This window comes from Drosophila biarmipes, chromosome 3L (genome assembly GCF_025231255.1).
Source record: "Drosophila biarmipes strain raj3 chromosome 3L, RU_DBia_V1.1, whole genome shotgun sequence".
Taxonomy (NCBI): Eukaryota; Metazoa; Arthropoda; class Insecta; order Diptera; family Drosophilidae; genus Drosophila; species Drosophila biarmipes.
The window spans coordinates 11,331,821-11,346,616 of NC_066613.1; the positions used below are offsets into that span (position 1 = coordinate 11,331,821).

At 47.0% G+C, this 14,796-nt stretch overlaps 4 protein-coding genes across 4 annotated transcripts; 1 reads left to right on the forward strand and 3 right to left on the reverse strand.

Moving 5' to 3' along the window:
- Window positions 1-1,828: 1,828 nt before the first annotated feature.
- On the forward strand, window positions 1,829-11,702 carry LOC108028427 (tuberin). The gene is made up of 15 exons (XM_017100257.3): window positions 1,829-2,018; window positions 2,105-2,235; window positions 2,297-2,548; window positions 2,610-2,746; window positions 2,803-2,977; window positions 6,104-6,310; window positions 6,368-7,282; window positions 7,356-7,962; window positions 8,050-8,249; window positions 8,309-8,565; window positions 8,626-10,675; window positions 10,737-10,880; window positions 10,945-11,115; window positions 11,179-11,274; window positions 11,334-11,702. The coding sequence occupies exons 1-15, from the start codon at window positions 1,964-1,966 to the stop codon at window positions 11,454-11,456; spliced, it is 5,520 nt and encodes a 1,839-aa protein (XP_016955746.1). The 5' UTR covers window positions 1,829-1,963; the 3' UTR covers window positions 11,457-11,702.
- LOC108028429 (peritrophin-48) lies at window positions 3,164-4,627 on the reverse strand. The gene is made up of 2 exons (XM_017100259.2): window positions 4,313-4,627; window positions 3,164-4,256 (listed from the first exon to the last, which is right to left on the reverse strand). Exons 1-2 carry the CDS (start codon window positions 4,317-4,319, stop codon window positions 3,223-3,225), a joined length of 1,041 nt encoding a protein of 346 aa, XP_016955748.1. The 5' UTR covers window positions 4,320-4,627; the 3' UTR covers window positions 3,164-3,222.
- On the reverse strand, window positions 4,745-5,987 carry LOC108028428 (ketohexokinase). The gene has a single exon (XM_017100258.3). It carries the CDS (start codon window positions 5,925-5,927, stop codon window positions 4,809-4,811), a length of 1,119 nt encoding a protein of 372 aa, XP_016955747.1. The 5' UTR covers window positions 5,928-5,987; the 3' UTR covers window positions 4,745-4,808.
- LOC108028431 (ketohexokinase) lies at window positions 11,668-13,225 on the reverse strand. The gene has a single exon (XM_050885835.1). The coding sequence runs from the start codon at window positions 12,881-12,883 to the stop codon at window positions 11,960-11,962; it is 924 nt and encodes a 307-aa protein (XP_050741792.1). The 5' UTR covers window positions 12,884-13,225; the 3' UTR covers window positions 11,668-11,959.
- Window positions 13,226-14,796: the final 1,571 nt, after the last annotated feature.

Here is a 14,796-nt window from a genome sequence, read left to right on the forward strand (position 1 = left end):
GACCGCCGTTTATAGACCCTAATTGGCCGGTGGGGATTTTTAATGGTCGGGATGGCCATAAAAGAACGAAGGTACATACGATTTACATTCGCATTGGCAGGGACCGATGGCTGGCCATTATTTGTTTCCGATCCAAAGTCGCAAACAACACTTCCTATACAAGACCCTGCGCCTTTCCTAGTGCAATTGACTAACCTTGTGTCAATACAGTCATAACGGCCAGCAGCAATTAAAGCCAAACAACGAATCTGGAGAAGAGGCAGCAGCAACTTGTTATAAATCAACGAGCCCAATCGACAAGAAGGAACCGTCAAAGCACACAAAATACAGCCGCCTGAAGTCAAGTCAGCTTTTTGGCTGATTTGTGACGTAGGCAGACGGCCCGGAGATCGCTTTGGCTTGTATATGGCATGCTAGATGTCACTTTGGAGGATGATCCCATCCAAGCGAGTGCCGGCGTCAGTCGATCTTTGGGGTTGATATCACTCAATTGAGATACTTTACTTCACATAAAGCAAATAACAAAGGAGGGAGGAAGCAATGATAACTTTTTTATGTGAAGTTTGATTATATCCAGTTAGTGTTATTTTAATTATTTATTTACGCCAAAATATAAAAACAAATAAATTTATATTTTTTTAAATTATACCGATTACTTTTTTTAAGATGATGTATTTAAAATAATTGTAATAGCATAAAACTATCATATTTCAGGATCCATTTTGAAGGAGCCGGCTTACCCTGAAAAGATATTAGCATACATATAATAAATTTAACCGGTCGTCATATAAGGAATGTTAGGAAAAGCTGAGCTTAGTTTTAATTCTAATTTGGCACAGATCGGTTATCGTATTGAAAGTAATACTGTCATTTGACCCTAGGACACTGTAATAATGGAAATCAAAATTAATAACTTGTTCAAATTTTGACAGTACTTTAAGTAAGAAAGCAAAAAAAAAAACATTTTTAGAGTGCTGCATTTCGCGCAAGTCTCCAAAGTACTAATAGATATGCCCTCCGTGGGTTCCGGTTGCAAGCTTATCCAGAGACGTATTGATGGAAGTGTCATCTTCAGCGAGATGCAGCTGGAGCATATTGTTATAAAACTGGCTTCGGTAATAGTGGAGGAGAATTCTGGCTTGGTTGCGAAAGGCTGCATTTATTGACAACCAGTCTAAGACATGAATTGATGATAAACTAATCATCTTTGATGATTGAGTGAAAGTTACGCCTTAAGGTTCTTTTGGATCGTAATCGGGTCATGCTGGCGATGCAATGACGGGTGCTCTCAGCCGGGGTTAAACACTTCGAATTTTAATACTCCGACTTAAGAAAATAGCATCGATGGTCTTTTATTTATATAAAAGATTGTGCTTATCTCAAATTTTCAAAGTGGCTTACCGTAATGCATCTGATTTCAAAATTTAACTAAAAATGCTTTTCTATCAGTGATTCTGGAAGAAAGGAGTTTTATTATTTAGAAAATGGAAGTTTTCCAAATTGAAATTCTTTGCCTTAAAATTTTTCTCAAATAATTTGAATGAGTACCTATTAGCCTCAGTGCCAAAAAGTAGGCTATATCATTTAAGGTTTACTTTACACGCAGGCAGTGGCGCAAAAATGTATATATACATTTTTAGGAATTTTGGAAAAGCTCTTACCTGTAATATAGGATTTGTATTTGTTTGAAAATGATAACGATAATAAGAAATTAACAAGTAAATTAGCTGATTTTAAATTCATAGTTCCCGCGCTGTGGATTTTTTAGTGACAAATCGGGGCTGCTCGAGTGCGCTTGGCGTAAAGTCGCCAGCGCCGTCTGGTAACACTGCTCTCAGCTGTTTAGCTGACTTCCTCTGTTCTGTGCTGTGTATAATTTGTTATTAGGACCTAGGATAGGATTTACTGGTTGCACACTCACCGCCACTGCTCCACCGACCACCGCCCCTAGCAAGGACCCACCATGAGCTCCAAGGACAAGTCCAAGTTCAAGCTGTTCCTCAAATCGCTGCCGGCAGGTAATAAAGAGCTGGGTGCTTCCCTATGGTCAGGCCAATGGAAGTACGATTCTAATGTGACTTCGGGATTCCAATTCGACTTGCAGGTTATGTGGGCGAGCGGACGCTGCGGCCGGAGTTCGAGAGGGAATTGCGGCCGGAGCAGCCGGTGGCCCAGCGCTGCAGAATGCTGAAGGAGCTGGGCGACATGCAGCTGCACAACTTCAATCTGGACGAGGTGCGTTTGGTTCGATTTTTTGGGTAATAAATACTGATACCATTGTGCTTACCCTCTGCAGACCGCCATCACCATTCTGTTCAACCTCACCAACGATCTCATCGTGCCCAACAAGCCGGCCGAAACGCGCCAGATTGCCTTGAGCTTCTACAAGCGGCTCATCCACACACAGTACAAGAACCTGACCATCATGCGGGAGAAGTTCTTCCTGGTCATCCAGAACCACGAGGCGCGCGAGGATCTGCGCCACTTGCTCGAGCTACTCGACACACTCACCGACAATGGAAAGGACATCACCAACTTCGAAGAGAAGGTCGGTCTGAGGTTGTTTAATCCATCTCCATCGGCATCTCAATCCCGGCTTGCTCTTACAGATTGGCAAGTTCATGCTGCTCTGGATCCCAGCAATCACAGAGGCCAATCTGCTCAGCCCCTATCTTGACATCCTGGTCAATCTGATCAAGTTCAATGCGGCGCATCTGGACAAAGACATCCTCGTGGGCATCGTGCAGTGAGTGGAGCTCTATTTAACTGAAAAACCTGTTGTCTGAGGTTGTCTTCTTCCAGGAACGCTTGCGACCTGAGCTGCAGCGTCACCGTCAACGAGATCGGACTGCAGTGCCTTACTATTCTGGAGATGGTCATCGGCTATACCATCTTCCCCAGCGAACCGCTGCCGCAGTGCATCACCACGTTGTGCCGGACTGTAAACCACGCCCCCTACTGCCCGTCCTCTTTTAAGGTAAGTTTTTTTTGAAAATGTAGAAATTACTGAATACATTTTGTGTTTAAAATTATTCGATTATTGGATATATTAAATCCAGTTAGTTGTTCACTTTGATAACGCCTTTCAATCTTATAAATATTTTATTTTATTACTTAATTTAAGGTTCTTTAGTTTTGTTGTCTATTTAGGTCAATAATGTCATTACTTTGTAGAAGTTAGTCAATGCTTTATTTATTAGATTGATCGCTTAAAACAATCGCTTAAAATGAAATGAATTTCGACGAGAACTTGTCGTAGCTGCTGACTGTCTCCAAAGGAGACTGCGGCAATTTGGCATTGGAATCCGTCTGCGGTTTTTTCAGTTGAACCACTTCTTTTTCTAAATTCTTCTGTACCGGATGGTGCACCTCAATCTTTACTTTATTTTTGGCGGGGATGTTCAGCTCGGCCACTTCTTTCTCCGGTTCCGACTCCTGCTTTGCTTTCTCCACCCGCTCTCTCTGGCAGTCGTTCCCCAAATCAAGGCTACAGTATCGCTGAACAGCGTCAAAGTACTGACCCCGGGGACAGCGCATCTCCAGCACCCGCTTCCTGGCACACACGTAGTACCGCTGGCAATCACGACTGTGCGGCGCCAGGCGGCTGCCCGTCCGAATGCACTCGTCTAGAGCAAGAGCCTGTTCCGTCAGCGTCGGTGGCATTGTGGGCTTCTCTAGGCAAATGCCCGTGTGATCCGGCAGGCAGCTACCCACTTTCTCGTCGAAGTAATCTCCCGATGGACACTGCACCAGCTCAGCCTGCCCAGAGTGACAGCGGAAATATGTCTCACAATCGCCGGGATTGGAAAGGGTGGCATTATCCGGCAGCACACAGCTGCACTGATGCTCTGCAGTTATGGCCACGGGAAGACAGGCTCTCTGACCCGGATCGAAGTAGCTTCCTGCGGAACACTTGGCCACAGCGAATGCTCCATCCTCCAGGCATTGTCTGTATCGCATGCAATCGCCTTTAACTCGCTGTACACTGTTGGCTAGTCCACAAAACAAGGATTCATCGGAGCAGGATCCAGGAACACAAATCATCAGCTTCCTGCTAAAATGATACTCCGCCGGACAACTAAACTCCTGGAAGGGTAGCTCTTCGTCTCCGGTGCAAACAAAGAATCGTTGGCAATTGTGCTCATGAGGCAGAATTTGCCAGACACCGAGAATTCTGCAGACTAAGGCTATATCTGGATAGGCGATTCCCGAAACAATGGTGGTGCCCAAAAGCAGACTTAAAACCAATAAGAGATCTGGAAAAACCGAGAACTCCTTTATAAACTGAAGTCACTACTTTTTTTCTACTTACTATCCATTTCTGTAGGATGAGTACTTTAGTTGGGAATCCGTCAAATGCGGTGTTGATTGGACGTGGCTTCGCCTTTTATGTACTCGCATTGGCGAGGAATTATCTGCTCATTTTCTCATTTGGCAATCGTTAGCAGAGATTGCTGCGACAATTGTTTATTAATACTAATGAGTATTCTGCTCAGTCTTTATCTGCCTCGATATTTTCACAACTTATCGAAGGCTCCGCTGACTTCAGCTTCTCTTATCAGTCGACATGTTCCGGCCAATGATGATTAACCCTAGCTCTAAAATAAGAGGTGATCATGGAATCTTTGACTTTTAGGTGGAAAAACACAATTTCAAGGCCCTTAAGATATCATTGATAATGCAAGGGGGCGCTGACCCAGTTCTCTTCAAGGGCCCTAAGTCCAAGGTTTAAACTTTTGGTAAATATATGTCGATTGCATATATTTGGATTGCGATTTAAATTTATTTACATTTTACACAATTGGGCTTTATGCATAGTAACAACCGATCAGATCCTTGGGCATACAGCGCAGCACATCAAATCCGTTCGCGGTCAACTTGAGTGCGGCTGCCCGGGTCCCATATTCCACTGCATCCCTTAGCCGCATCTTCACCTGGTGCAGAGCATAGATCACGGACGCCGAGAAGGTGTCGTTCACTGACACAAGATCCACGACTTCGGGCGGGATCTGGGAGCCCACTTTGAAGTAGGTGTCATCTGCCATCAGGCAGCTGGCTCCCTCCACATAGTTATTGTAAATGACTATGGGTTGATTGCTCGGCGGTCCATTACACCTTTCATCTGAATCCTCGGCCGGCGGATCGGGTGGCAGGTATGGCATCTTTCGGGGCTGGTTCTTCTCCCAGCGAGCCTGTGCCGTCCGCATTTCATCCCGGAGCGCCCAAACAACCTCACGTCCATTCATGAAGGCGTACGTGCGCATCATGGTCTTCCGGGCGAAGACGTAATCCACCATACTGGCCATTAGCATGGTGGCCGGCCGCATGTTGTCCAAATCCACGGAAAGCATGATCCTGGACTCGGGACAGCGCTCGTTGAAGTCAATCACCGCCAGGACCATGCGCAGCATCTCGACGGGATTGCGACTCTCGAAGTGGATCCACGAGTACTTCTGATAGTCGACGGCGCCCACGAACTGCTGGTAGGTGAGCTCTTGGTTGGCGTTGAAGAACTCTAGGATGGTGCGCGAGTCGGCGTTCCGTTGGACAATGATGCTCCGGTGGGCAGGACGGTGGTTCGTCAGCGGGCAGTGGGAAATGTCGATGCCTTGCGATTGGAAACTGGTTAACAGACTCTCAAAGGCGCGCGCACTGCTCAAAACTCCAAGGAACTCGCACTCCAAGCCCAGTCGCCTCCACACGGTGCAGATGTTGGCAGCCGGACCGCCGCGCCGCCAGCTTCCCTCCTTCGTGCGCTGCACCTGGCCTGGTACTAGTGGCTTGTCCACTATGATGATCATGTCCAGGGTGCAACTGCCCACGGCTAAAACGTGCCGCTTGGGAGGCGGAGGCGGTGGAGGCGGCTCCGGCGGAAGGTGAAGCACCCTCTTAACGGTTATGAACTCCTTGACGATTTGCTTTTTCATTTTTGTACACTTCTGAATTTAGACTCCAGCCAAATGATATTCGGAACTGATAAATAAGGCAAAGAAGTTTTAAGTGTTTTTTTGTTCGGGTTGTTTGGGTTTCAAAGCCACAACCATTATGAGATCTCGAGAATGTAAGAAACCACCTAACTATCTTCACTTTTCTTAACTTTTAGATCATGAAGAACCTGCTGGGCACTCAGTTAGGATACCATTCCATGAAAATGATGTGTTGCATCCTAAATGATCGCGCTCTTTACGATGACGCGCACCTCCTACGAGGGGCCGTGTTTCACCTAAACATGAACATCTTCGGATCGAACATAATTTTCCAGGTTTCTCCAATGACCTATGCCACGAATGTGCTGACAGCCTTCCTTCGGGTAAGCATAAACAGTTTTCAACAAAGCTTGAAAATATAGAGTTATTCTTTTTCTTAGGCACTGGACAGTCGACAGGTGATCGTAACTTTCGAGGTGATCCTGAGCGTCCGCATGGTTATCAACAAGCGACAGCTTTCGGAGATCATTTGGGATCGGATCTGCGACATTATGTCCTCCATAGTTAGCAACATCGAGTACTACGAGGCAACCAACATTAACAAGGATCGCCTGCACCACCTGCAGATCAATTTCCACGAGAACATCGACTGCATCGAGAAGCTGTTGCAGCAGGACCGATCCCAGATTCTGGGCAATGTGGAGCGCATCTACGATCTCATCGAACGTGTGGCGGACCGACGGCCAGAGGCCTCCGTTCTCGCCCTCATCGAGTACCGATCCCGCCGAGTCACGGCAACTCGGCCGGAATGGCTCCAAGTCCTGGCCCAGTTTGTGCGTCGCTACTACCGCATGTCCAATGTGAATGTGCGCATCAAGACAATCGAGGCTCTGGTGCGGATTATGGACCAGAACCGTGCCTGCTACGAGGAAGAGATCCTTAGTAGGGTGGTGCTCGTGCACCTGTCGCACATCCACCAGGAGCCAAGTGTACAGGTTCGCGTGGCAGTTGCCCGCGCTCTTTCCAACTTTGCCACCCACTGCGATACCAAGCGGTGCATGGACTTGCTGGACATCTTGGAGGCGCTCATCAATCGCCCCTTCGAGCATATGCGTCATGGATCAACGGCCGGAGACGCTTCCCAGGCGGATGTGGCCGTGGGCATGGTCAGCAACGAATCTGAGATCGCCGACATTATCGCTGCCGTTGATGGTTTGGTCAAGGTGTTCGCCATCAAGTTGCACCGCCTCCCAGCGGTCCATGCTCTTAAAATATTTAATATTCTTATGGATCACCTGGAATTACACTACGATCGACCAAAGATCTTTGAGCACACCAGCGTTGTGCGCCATAAAGTGAGTGAAAATAAATACAAATCTTTGTTTATCTTTATCCGTCATAAAATAAAAACGTGGTTTCCATCTACAGATATTTACCTGGTTGCTAAAGGCCCGGGCCAATGGCTCCTACCACATTGGCTATCCGGAGGGCAGCAACGAGGTGGTCAAGTTCAGTCACTACCTGGGCATTGATTCACCTCTGCTGGCACAAGCCCACACCACAGCGATATCCATTCGAAGGGTCTGCAAGCTTATCGTGAGGTGTCTGGAGCATGACACTGACTACCAGGTGTTCCAGCTGGTCATCAAGGAGCTGCCCAAGGTGCTGCAGAACAAGGCGCTCGTCCAGGGCAACGACATCGAGGAGCTGGCCAACTCGCTCCTCAAGATAAACTTGGTTAGCAATAATAAGTTTAAGCGGCCAACCGACGAGATCCACGCCCTCGTACTGCCCGCCATAGCTTCCCTAGTTATCTACCACGAAAGCCTGCAGCCGCAGCAGCATTACGGCATTATAACAGCCTTGAATTCGAGGGTTCTCACTGGCATTGCCAGCGTCTGCATCAACACCATGACCATTCTGATATTAGAGATGCCAGAGGCGCTGATGCGGAAGCTGCCGGACGTGCTGCTTCAAATGAGCAAGATGTCGGACACGAATGCGCTGGCCACTCCGGTTCTGGAATTCCTGTCCTGTGAGTAAATTAGAGATAATACTTACCAGAAAGGGCGAAACTCGCTCATAAAATGTAAACTAAATTTAATATCCTGTCTTATTGCAGTGCTCATCCATCTGTCCAAGCATCTTTTTGCGAACTTTACGTCCATGCACAACATGTACGTGTTTGCCATCACGCTGCCATATACAAAACCCCATCGCTACGATCACTACACTGTTTCCCTTGCCCATCATGTCATAGCCGGCTGGTTCCTCAAGTGTAAGCTGGAGCTGCGCAAGAACTGTGTGAGCTACATCAAGAGCGTAAGTATTAAAAACATTGTACAAGTTGTACAATTGTTAATTTAATTTTATTATTTTAGTCGATTCAGTCGAATGCCAAGATGCTGTCAAGCGACATTGTGAACCTAAACTCGCTGAACGAAGATTCCTCCAACCGTAAACGGAGCACAAGTCTCACGGAGCGCGGCAGTCGAAATAATGCAAATGCCTGGAACGATTTGGAGATGCGGCCACAGATGAACAACGGCCTTCGCAACTTCCACGCCGAGTTGGCTGAGACCTGCTTCGACTTCCTGGCCCGCCACACCTATTCGCCATGTCCGTCGATGCCTAAGCGGTGTGTTATTTTGTTATAAAATGTTTCTTCATCCCTATAATATCACATTTCTTTTTTCAGTCTTCCTGCGGCGGAGTTTCTACTGAAGGATGGCGTCTCGCAGACCTGGCTTGTGGGGCACAACCTGGTGACCATCACCACCTCAGGCTGTCCGTCGGCGCCCACGCGTAGTGGTCTCTGCGAGCGGTGTGCTCAGCTGGGCAAGGCTCCCAGCATCAGCTTGAACTCCAAGAGCCTCAGCGATGCAGCTCCTCCACTGTCGCCCGAACGGGAGAGGCGCTACACCAAGGTGAGCCTACAGCACAGTAGCGGCAATGAGTCGGCCGGCAGTACGGAGCTCACCTCTTCCTCCTCCTCGAACTCGGCGGCAGCTGCTGGCCATCCGCACAGACAGATCTCCAACAGTTCCACCGCTTCACTGGACGCGCTGTCACGTCGCGGTTCTAACCCCGAGGCTCTAGGCGGCGGTTTAGGCGATGGACCACACACGGGAAGCAACACCTCGCTCCTGGGCAATTCATTGTCCCAGTCCTCCGTGAGCATGAGTCCTTCGTCGGCATCAGTGGTGCAGCAACCAGTCTGCGTGCGTGCCTGCACTGGCTGGGCGGAGGTCCTGATCCGTAGACCCACGGGTAACATATCGTGGATAACCCGTATCCAGAACCCCATCACCAATGATTGCTTCGGCCAGGATCTGCCATTCAACAATGTGGTTTCGCTATTTCTTCCCACTGCCCATGGCGGAGTTTTTGGGCCGGACAACACCATTCAGGTCCCGCCACATCCGTTGGCAGATCCCGAGCCCGAACTAGATGTTAATCCAAGCACGGCTCCACAGGCAAGTGCGCTGCGCAGCCGAATGGTGGCCAAGGCCCGTGCTCTGCAGCGGCAAGAGGAGATTCATTCGGTCGGAGGAGGAAATGGAAACGGGAATGGGAACGGAATTTCTTCGAGCAGCGGTGCAGCAGCTGCTATCCCCATACCTCGGGTCTCAGCTGGCGGAAAGCGGGGAAAAGAGGCAGCTCTCTGTGGAAGCGTGAGTGATGGAGAAGCAGACGATGATTCGCTGGCATTTGAGGATGCCCAGAGTCGCGCTCGCAACCCAGTTCGCCGCGTAAACTCCAGCCCGGAGATGAGCTCCAGCTGGCGGCAGTCATTCCTGGCCAACAAGCCGACGCCGCTTTCTCAGGAACCCATGAAAGCCACCGGCGACGAACCCCAGTCGCAGTTGACGCTTAAGAAGAAGAGTGTTCAGTACAGCACCAAGGACATGCGAGTGAGCTGTGAGGCCATTCCGGAGGAGATAGCCGGCTCCACGCCGCCCTCGCAAGCTGCTGCTTTGGCCCTGCAGCCAGAATGTGGCACTCTGCCGCCGAAGCAGCACTCGGCGGACGATGTGAGCAGTCATGTAGCTGGGAGCAGCACCTTGCAATCCACCCTGAAACTGGGAAAACCACCGCTATCGCCTGGCCAGCCGCCGTTGTTGTCCACGGGAAGGATAACTAGTTTTGGAGGCACCTCTGTACCGCAGCCCGGCGCGCTAGCCAAGTCCAGTAGCAGTGGAAGCAATGGCGCCAATGTCGGAGCGATTCCCTCCGATTACGACAATGGCAACAATGGAAACGGTGACATGATGCGAGGACGGTCAAAAACCATTTCCGTAGTCCGGGAGGTGAACAATGGTAACACACGACCGCCGCCGGCCAGCAGTTTCCGGAACTTCGGACCCGCCAAGCCACCCATCAACGCCAAGCTGTGCATGAACCCGAGCTTTATTTTCCTGCAGCTGTACAATACTGGCCAGCTGGGAGTAACGGATGAGCCACTGAAGGTTGGACCTGAAAACAATAGCGCTGTTACCTTGATAGATCTGGTACCACCATTCGAGACGCACAAGATCGGCGTGCTGTATGTGGGCCAAGGACAGTGCAACAACGAGGTGGAGATCCTACGCAATTCACATGGCAGTGCCCGGTATGTGGAGTTCCTGCGCAACATCGGAACTCTGGTTAGCCTGAAGGAGGCCGAGCAAAACAATCTATTTATCATGCTGGACAGGAATGGGGCGGATGGCAAGTTTGCCTACATCTGGAAGGATGACATCCTGCAGGTGAGGTGTAATTATTTAATCCGAAATTCATTATTATATATTTCCAATGTGCTTGCCTTAGGTCACGTTCCATGTGGCCACGCTGATGCCCACCAATCTGCAGGATGACCCCAACTGCAACGAGAAGAAGAGCCACATTGGCAACGACTTTGTGAAGATCATATACAATGAGAGCGGCGAGGAGTACAATTTAAACACTATATCCGTAAGATTGTGCTTATGAAAAAGGGGTATTCAACTGATTTTTGTTTCATTCAATCATTTTTCAGGGCCAGTTCAACTACGCCTGCGTGATCGTGGAGCCACTGGAGCTGAACTCGAACAGAGTGTATGTGAAGGCCCGATCGGAGATATCGAAGTTCGTGTGCCATGCAGAGCACCGGATAGTGTCCGATCGCAGTGCTCCTCTGCTGGCTCGACAGATGGCCCTGCACGCCAATGTAAATATGAATAAGGCTTTAAATCATTCGAGGATAACAACTAAAAATTATAATATGTTGCAGCTCGCCTCGCTAGTCTATCAAAGTGTGCAGAAAAAGCATCCGTATGCATCGAATTGGCTAGAACGATTGCGCAAACTTAAGCGTCTGCGATCGAAGGTGAGTAATCAATTTGCCTTGTTAACAATAGAGATCAGTAAATGAATATCCTCAAACAGCTCATTGAGGGACTGAACAGCCAGCAAAAATCCGGGAGTGCCTCGAGTGGCATTGGAATCAACTCCTCGGCCATCGGTTCGGATATGGACGCCCAGCGAGGAGACTTTATGAAATACACATAGACAACAACGAGAGGCTCCAAACTGAAGAACAAGGAGGGAGCAGAGGACCCTAAGACTCATCCTGCCATGTTTCCTCTTGATTTCCAATTTATTTGCAAAGCGGATGATTTGATAACAAGTCACAGCAGACCAACAACAAAAGTCTTTGCTTAACCAATAATCATGAAAGTAATTTTAATATTATCATAATGAATTTGACAAGTTTATAAAATTTGTGAGAATACATAAGCGCTGTTTATTTCGAAACTACTTGTACTTTTATATGGTTCAACCTTATTTGCAGAGGTTACAAACTTCTTTACATATTTTTTGATTTTGTTTTTAATTTGTTAGTTATTTAAAAAAAAATATTGCTTGATATGTAGTAATATTTTCTTAGACACTGGACATGTGCTAACTATTTTTAAACATATACATTTTTTCGTCAGGCTTGTTTAATGTTAATAAATTCTTCCGAGGAGACCTTAAAGAATAATGTCAGCTAGAATCAAGGTTATACTCAACTAGTTTAAGTCTAAGCTGAGTTGTGCAATATGGTCGTATCCGAATCCAGTGATTTTGTGGCTGGCAACTCGGTTGGCAAAGTCCACGGCATCCGCAACAGATCGCTGACCCTCCAGAGTGGCGTATATGAATCCCGCCATGAAGCTGTCTCCTGCGCCCAGCGTGTCCACCACTTTCTCCTGCTTATAGGAGCCCATTTCGTGGTAGTTCCCGTTGTCATCCAGAGCTCCAGCTCCGGCACTCCCCCAGGGACAAATGAAGACAGGTTTTGGACCGCTTTCGGAGATGCTGGCTGCCAGCTCCTCACAAGTTTGCCGTGGCGTCTTCCAGCCCAACTGACCGGCTAGCTCCTTGGAAAAGACCACAAAGTCGCAGGGTTGACACAGTTCCTGGTTCTGCTCGTACCTTGTTTCCAAGTCCAACGAGATTATGACGCGCTGACCAGTTCTTTTGTTGTGTTCCCTGATGCTTTGCATCATCTTCAAGGTGTGCGGTGTGTTGCGAGCCTCGAAGTGCACCCATCCGTACTCCGAAAGATCAATCTTGCTGAAGTCTTCATAAGTGCTCTGGGGGTAATCCTTGTTGCAGTGGATAATAGTGCGCGTACCGGAATCCTGGGCCAAGATAACCGAAGAGAAGGGCGGATCCCGGTCCGTTAGGGGGCAATTCTTCGTGCCGATTTCGCGCTTACGGAGGTCCTCGAGAAGCACTTTGAATGCATCCGAATTGCTGAGCATTCCGAAGAAGTCCACCTTGCAGCCGAGAACCCGGAGAACTGTGCTGACATTCGAGGCGTTCCCGCCACGTTGCCAAAACCCGTCCAGGCAACGTCGATCGGTGTCCTCCTTGGGATAACTGGCATTGATGGTCACAAAGTCAATAACCGTGCAGCCCACGCAAAGTACGGATTTCGCTTGGCTCATCTCAGTTGATTTTTCGATCACCCGAAATAAATGTTGACAAACAAGAGGTAATATATTTTTTGTACACAAAAATATGCTTATGCTGCTGAACTTAAAGGTATTATCCGTAACAGTTCCACGCTCCTAACTAAATCTAATCAGATGATATACTGACCTATTTTGCAGCAACCTACCGTATATTAGATTAAACTAAACCTATTTATTTAAGAATCTAAACACGTTACACTTATGCTGCTCGGGAAGAGAGTTTTGGGTCCCCTTTTTTGTTCGAGTTTTGGTTCAATCTAATCGAAAAGTCGATTTTTACCTGCTACTTGTATTTATTGTCGATCGAGTTTTACAGCTGTTTTTGTTTTTAAGTTTTCTTATCGCTCATAGAGAGAGCTGCGGGCATTAGAGAATCTAATACAGTGTTTACCCAATAGGATGGTATTACGAACAACCAGTAAAATAGTTTTATTCGAAAAACAAACAATCAATAAAGTAACAAATTAGATTATAACATTTAAGATTAACGATTCTAGGCTTAAAAAATAAATACGTACATATCTTGTATAAATTGAAATATTTGTACTTTGAAAACGCAGAGAAAACATTTATATTATTATTTAATTTTGCATACTGTCCTTTGTACAAATTAGATAAAGGTGTTTGTGTATCATTAGTTCCTAATTTCGAGGAAATACTGTATTTATAACAGTCTCAGCCGCAGATCGCGCTCTTAGTCCGCTCTCAGATACAGTGTGACCGATATGCACAACCGTTAAAATAATGTTTGACTTTAAAATATTGTAACAATACAAATAAGTTGTTAATTAATAAACTTTAAATATAATACAAAAATGTATTATATTTATTAGGCAGTAAATTCTTTAGTTGAATGACACATGCAAAGAAAATATTTGTGTTACAGTACAATTTTGTTTATAGCCCTCAACAATGAGTTTAACTTCATTAATTAAAGAAAGAAAAAATTCAATTTTACTAACCACCACATCTGATGAGATACTACTCTCACTTAGTTCCAACTTTTCTAATTAAAATAATACGTTCTTAGGGAATTTCTAGTTTGTGGAGAAGATTAGAATGGAAATTCAACCAACTCACCTATGATGTTTTAGACACATACCAGTGAAAGTGGGTCGTGCCTCCGTGCAACATGACAGGGCACAAATTAAAGGATGCCACGGCAAACGTCCTGACTAGACACATACAGCAGACGCATGTGGCAGCTTCGTCAACCACAACAGTGAGCTCAGCACAGTCAGTGGCAAAAAGCTGTCACCCAGAAGACAGGATTGATGCCCCATGACTGTCTATCTGCCAAGCCAGTAGGTACAGATTAAATGAAGATTTAATTTCGTTTACAAATCTATGTAAGGCATGGCTGACCTGCCCTCTAAATCAAGTGCTGAAAATAAAGAGCTACCTTTAAACGTTCAGAAATGACTCATACGCCATGTTGTACAGTGCTTAAACACAAAAACCAGTAACTGGTTATTAGCCCTACTTTAAAACTTTGTTCTGGCGGTAATTTCCTAAATGTAGGGTGCTCAGCACTCCCTTTAACGCCCATCTTGCCCTTGCATTTAAAGTGGCTTTTGGGGAGGGCAGGCCAACTTAAAGCGGACATAGCCAAAATTTTCAAATTAATGTAAAGCGTGTCAGGCCTGGCCTAAATACACTCCCCCTGGGACGATCCACCGACTCGGTTGGCGCCACAAATCGATAGCCCGACATTTGCTTGGGCCGCCTTGATGGGGTAAACACCTTCTGGGGCACCATTTTGCGGCATGGAATTATGGCCGGAAATTGCCTTAAAGTGTCAATCAGTGTAAACGTTCTTAATAGGTATTTATTTTTGCCATTTTAATTACCCCGCCCCACCAGCGAAAACTCTGCACCTTGCCGGC

Bases quoted from the DNA above. Each gene is read 5' to 3' on its own strand.
- LOC108028427 (XM_017100257.3), top strand. From the start codon at position 1,964: ATGAGCTCCAAGGACAAGTCCAAGTTCAAGCTGTTCCTCAAATCGCTG. The intron at 2,747-2,802 runs GTGAGTGGAGCT...GTCTTCTTCCAG, and splicing joins ATCCTCGTGGGCATCGTGCA to GAACGCTTGCGACCTGAGCT. The intron at 8,250-8,308 runs GTAAGTATTAAA...TTATTATTTTAG, and splicing joins GTGTGAGCTACATCAAGAGC to TCGATTCAGTCGAATGCCAA.
- LOC108028428 (XM_017100258.3), bottom strand. From the start codon at position 5,927: ATGAAAAAGCAAATCGTCAAGGAGTTCATAACCGTTAAGAGGGTGCTT.
- LOC108028431 (XM_050885835.1), bottom strand. From the start codon at position 12,883: ATGAGCCAAGCGAAATCCGTACTTTGCGTGGGCTGCACGGTTATTGAC.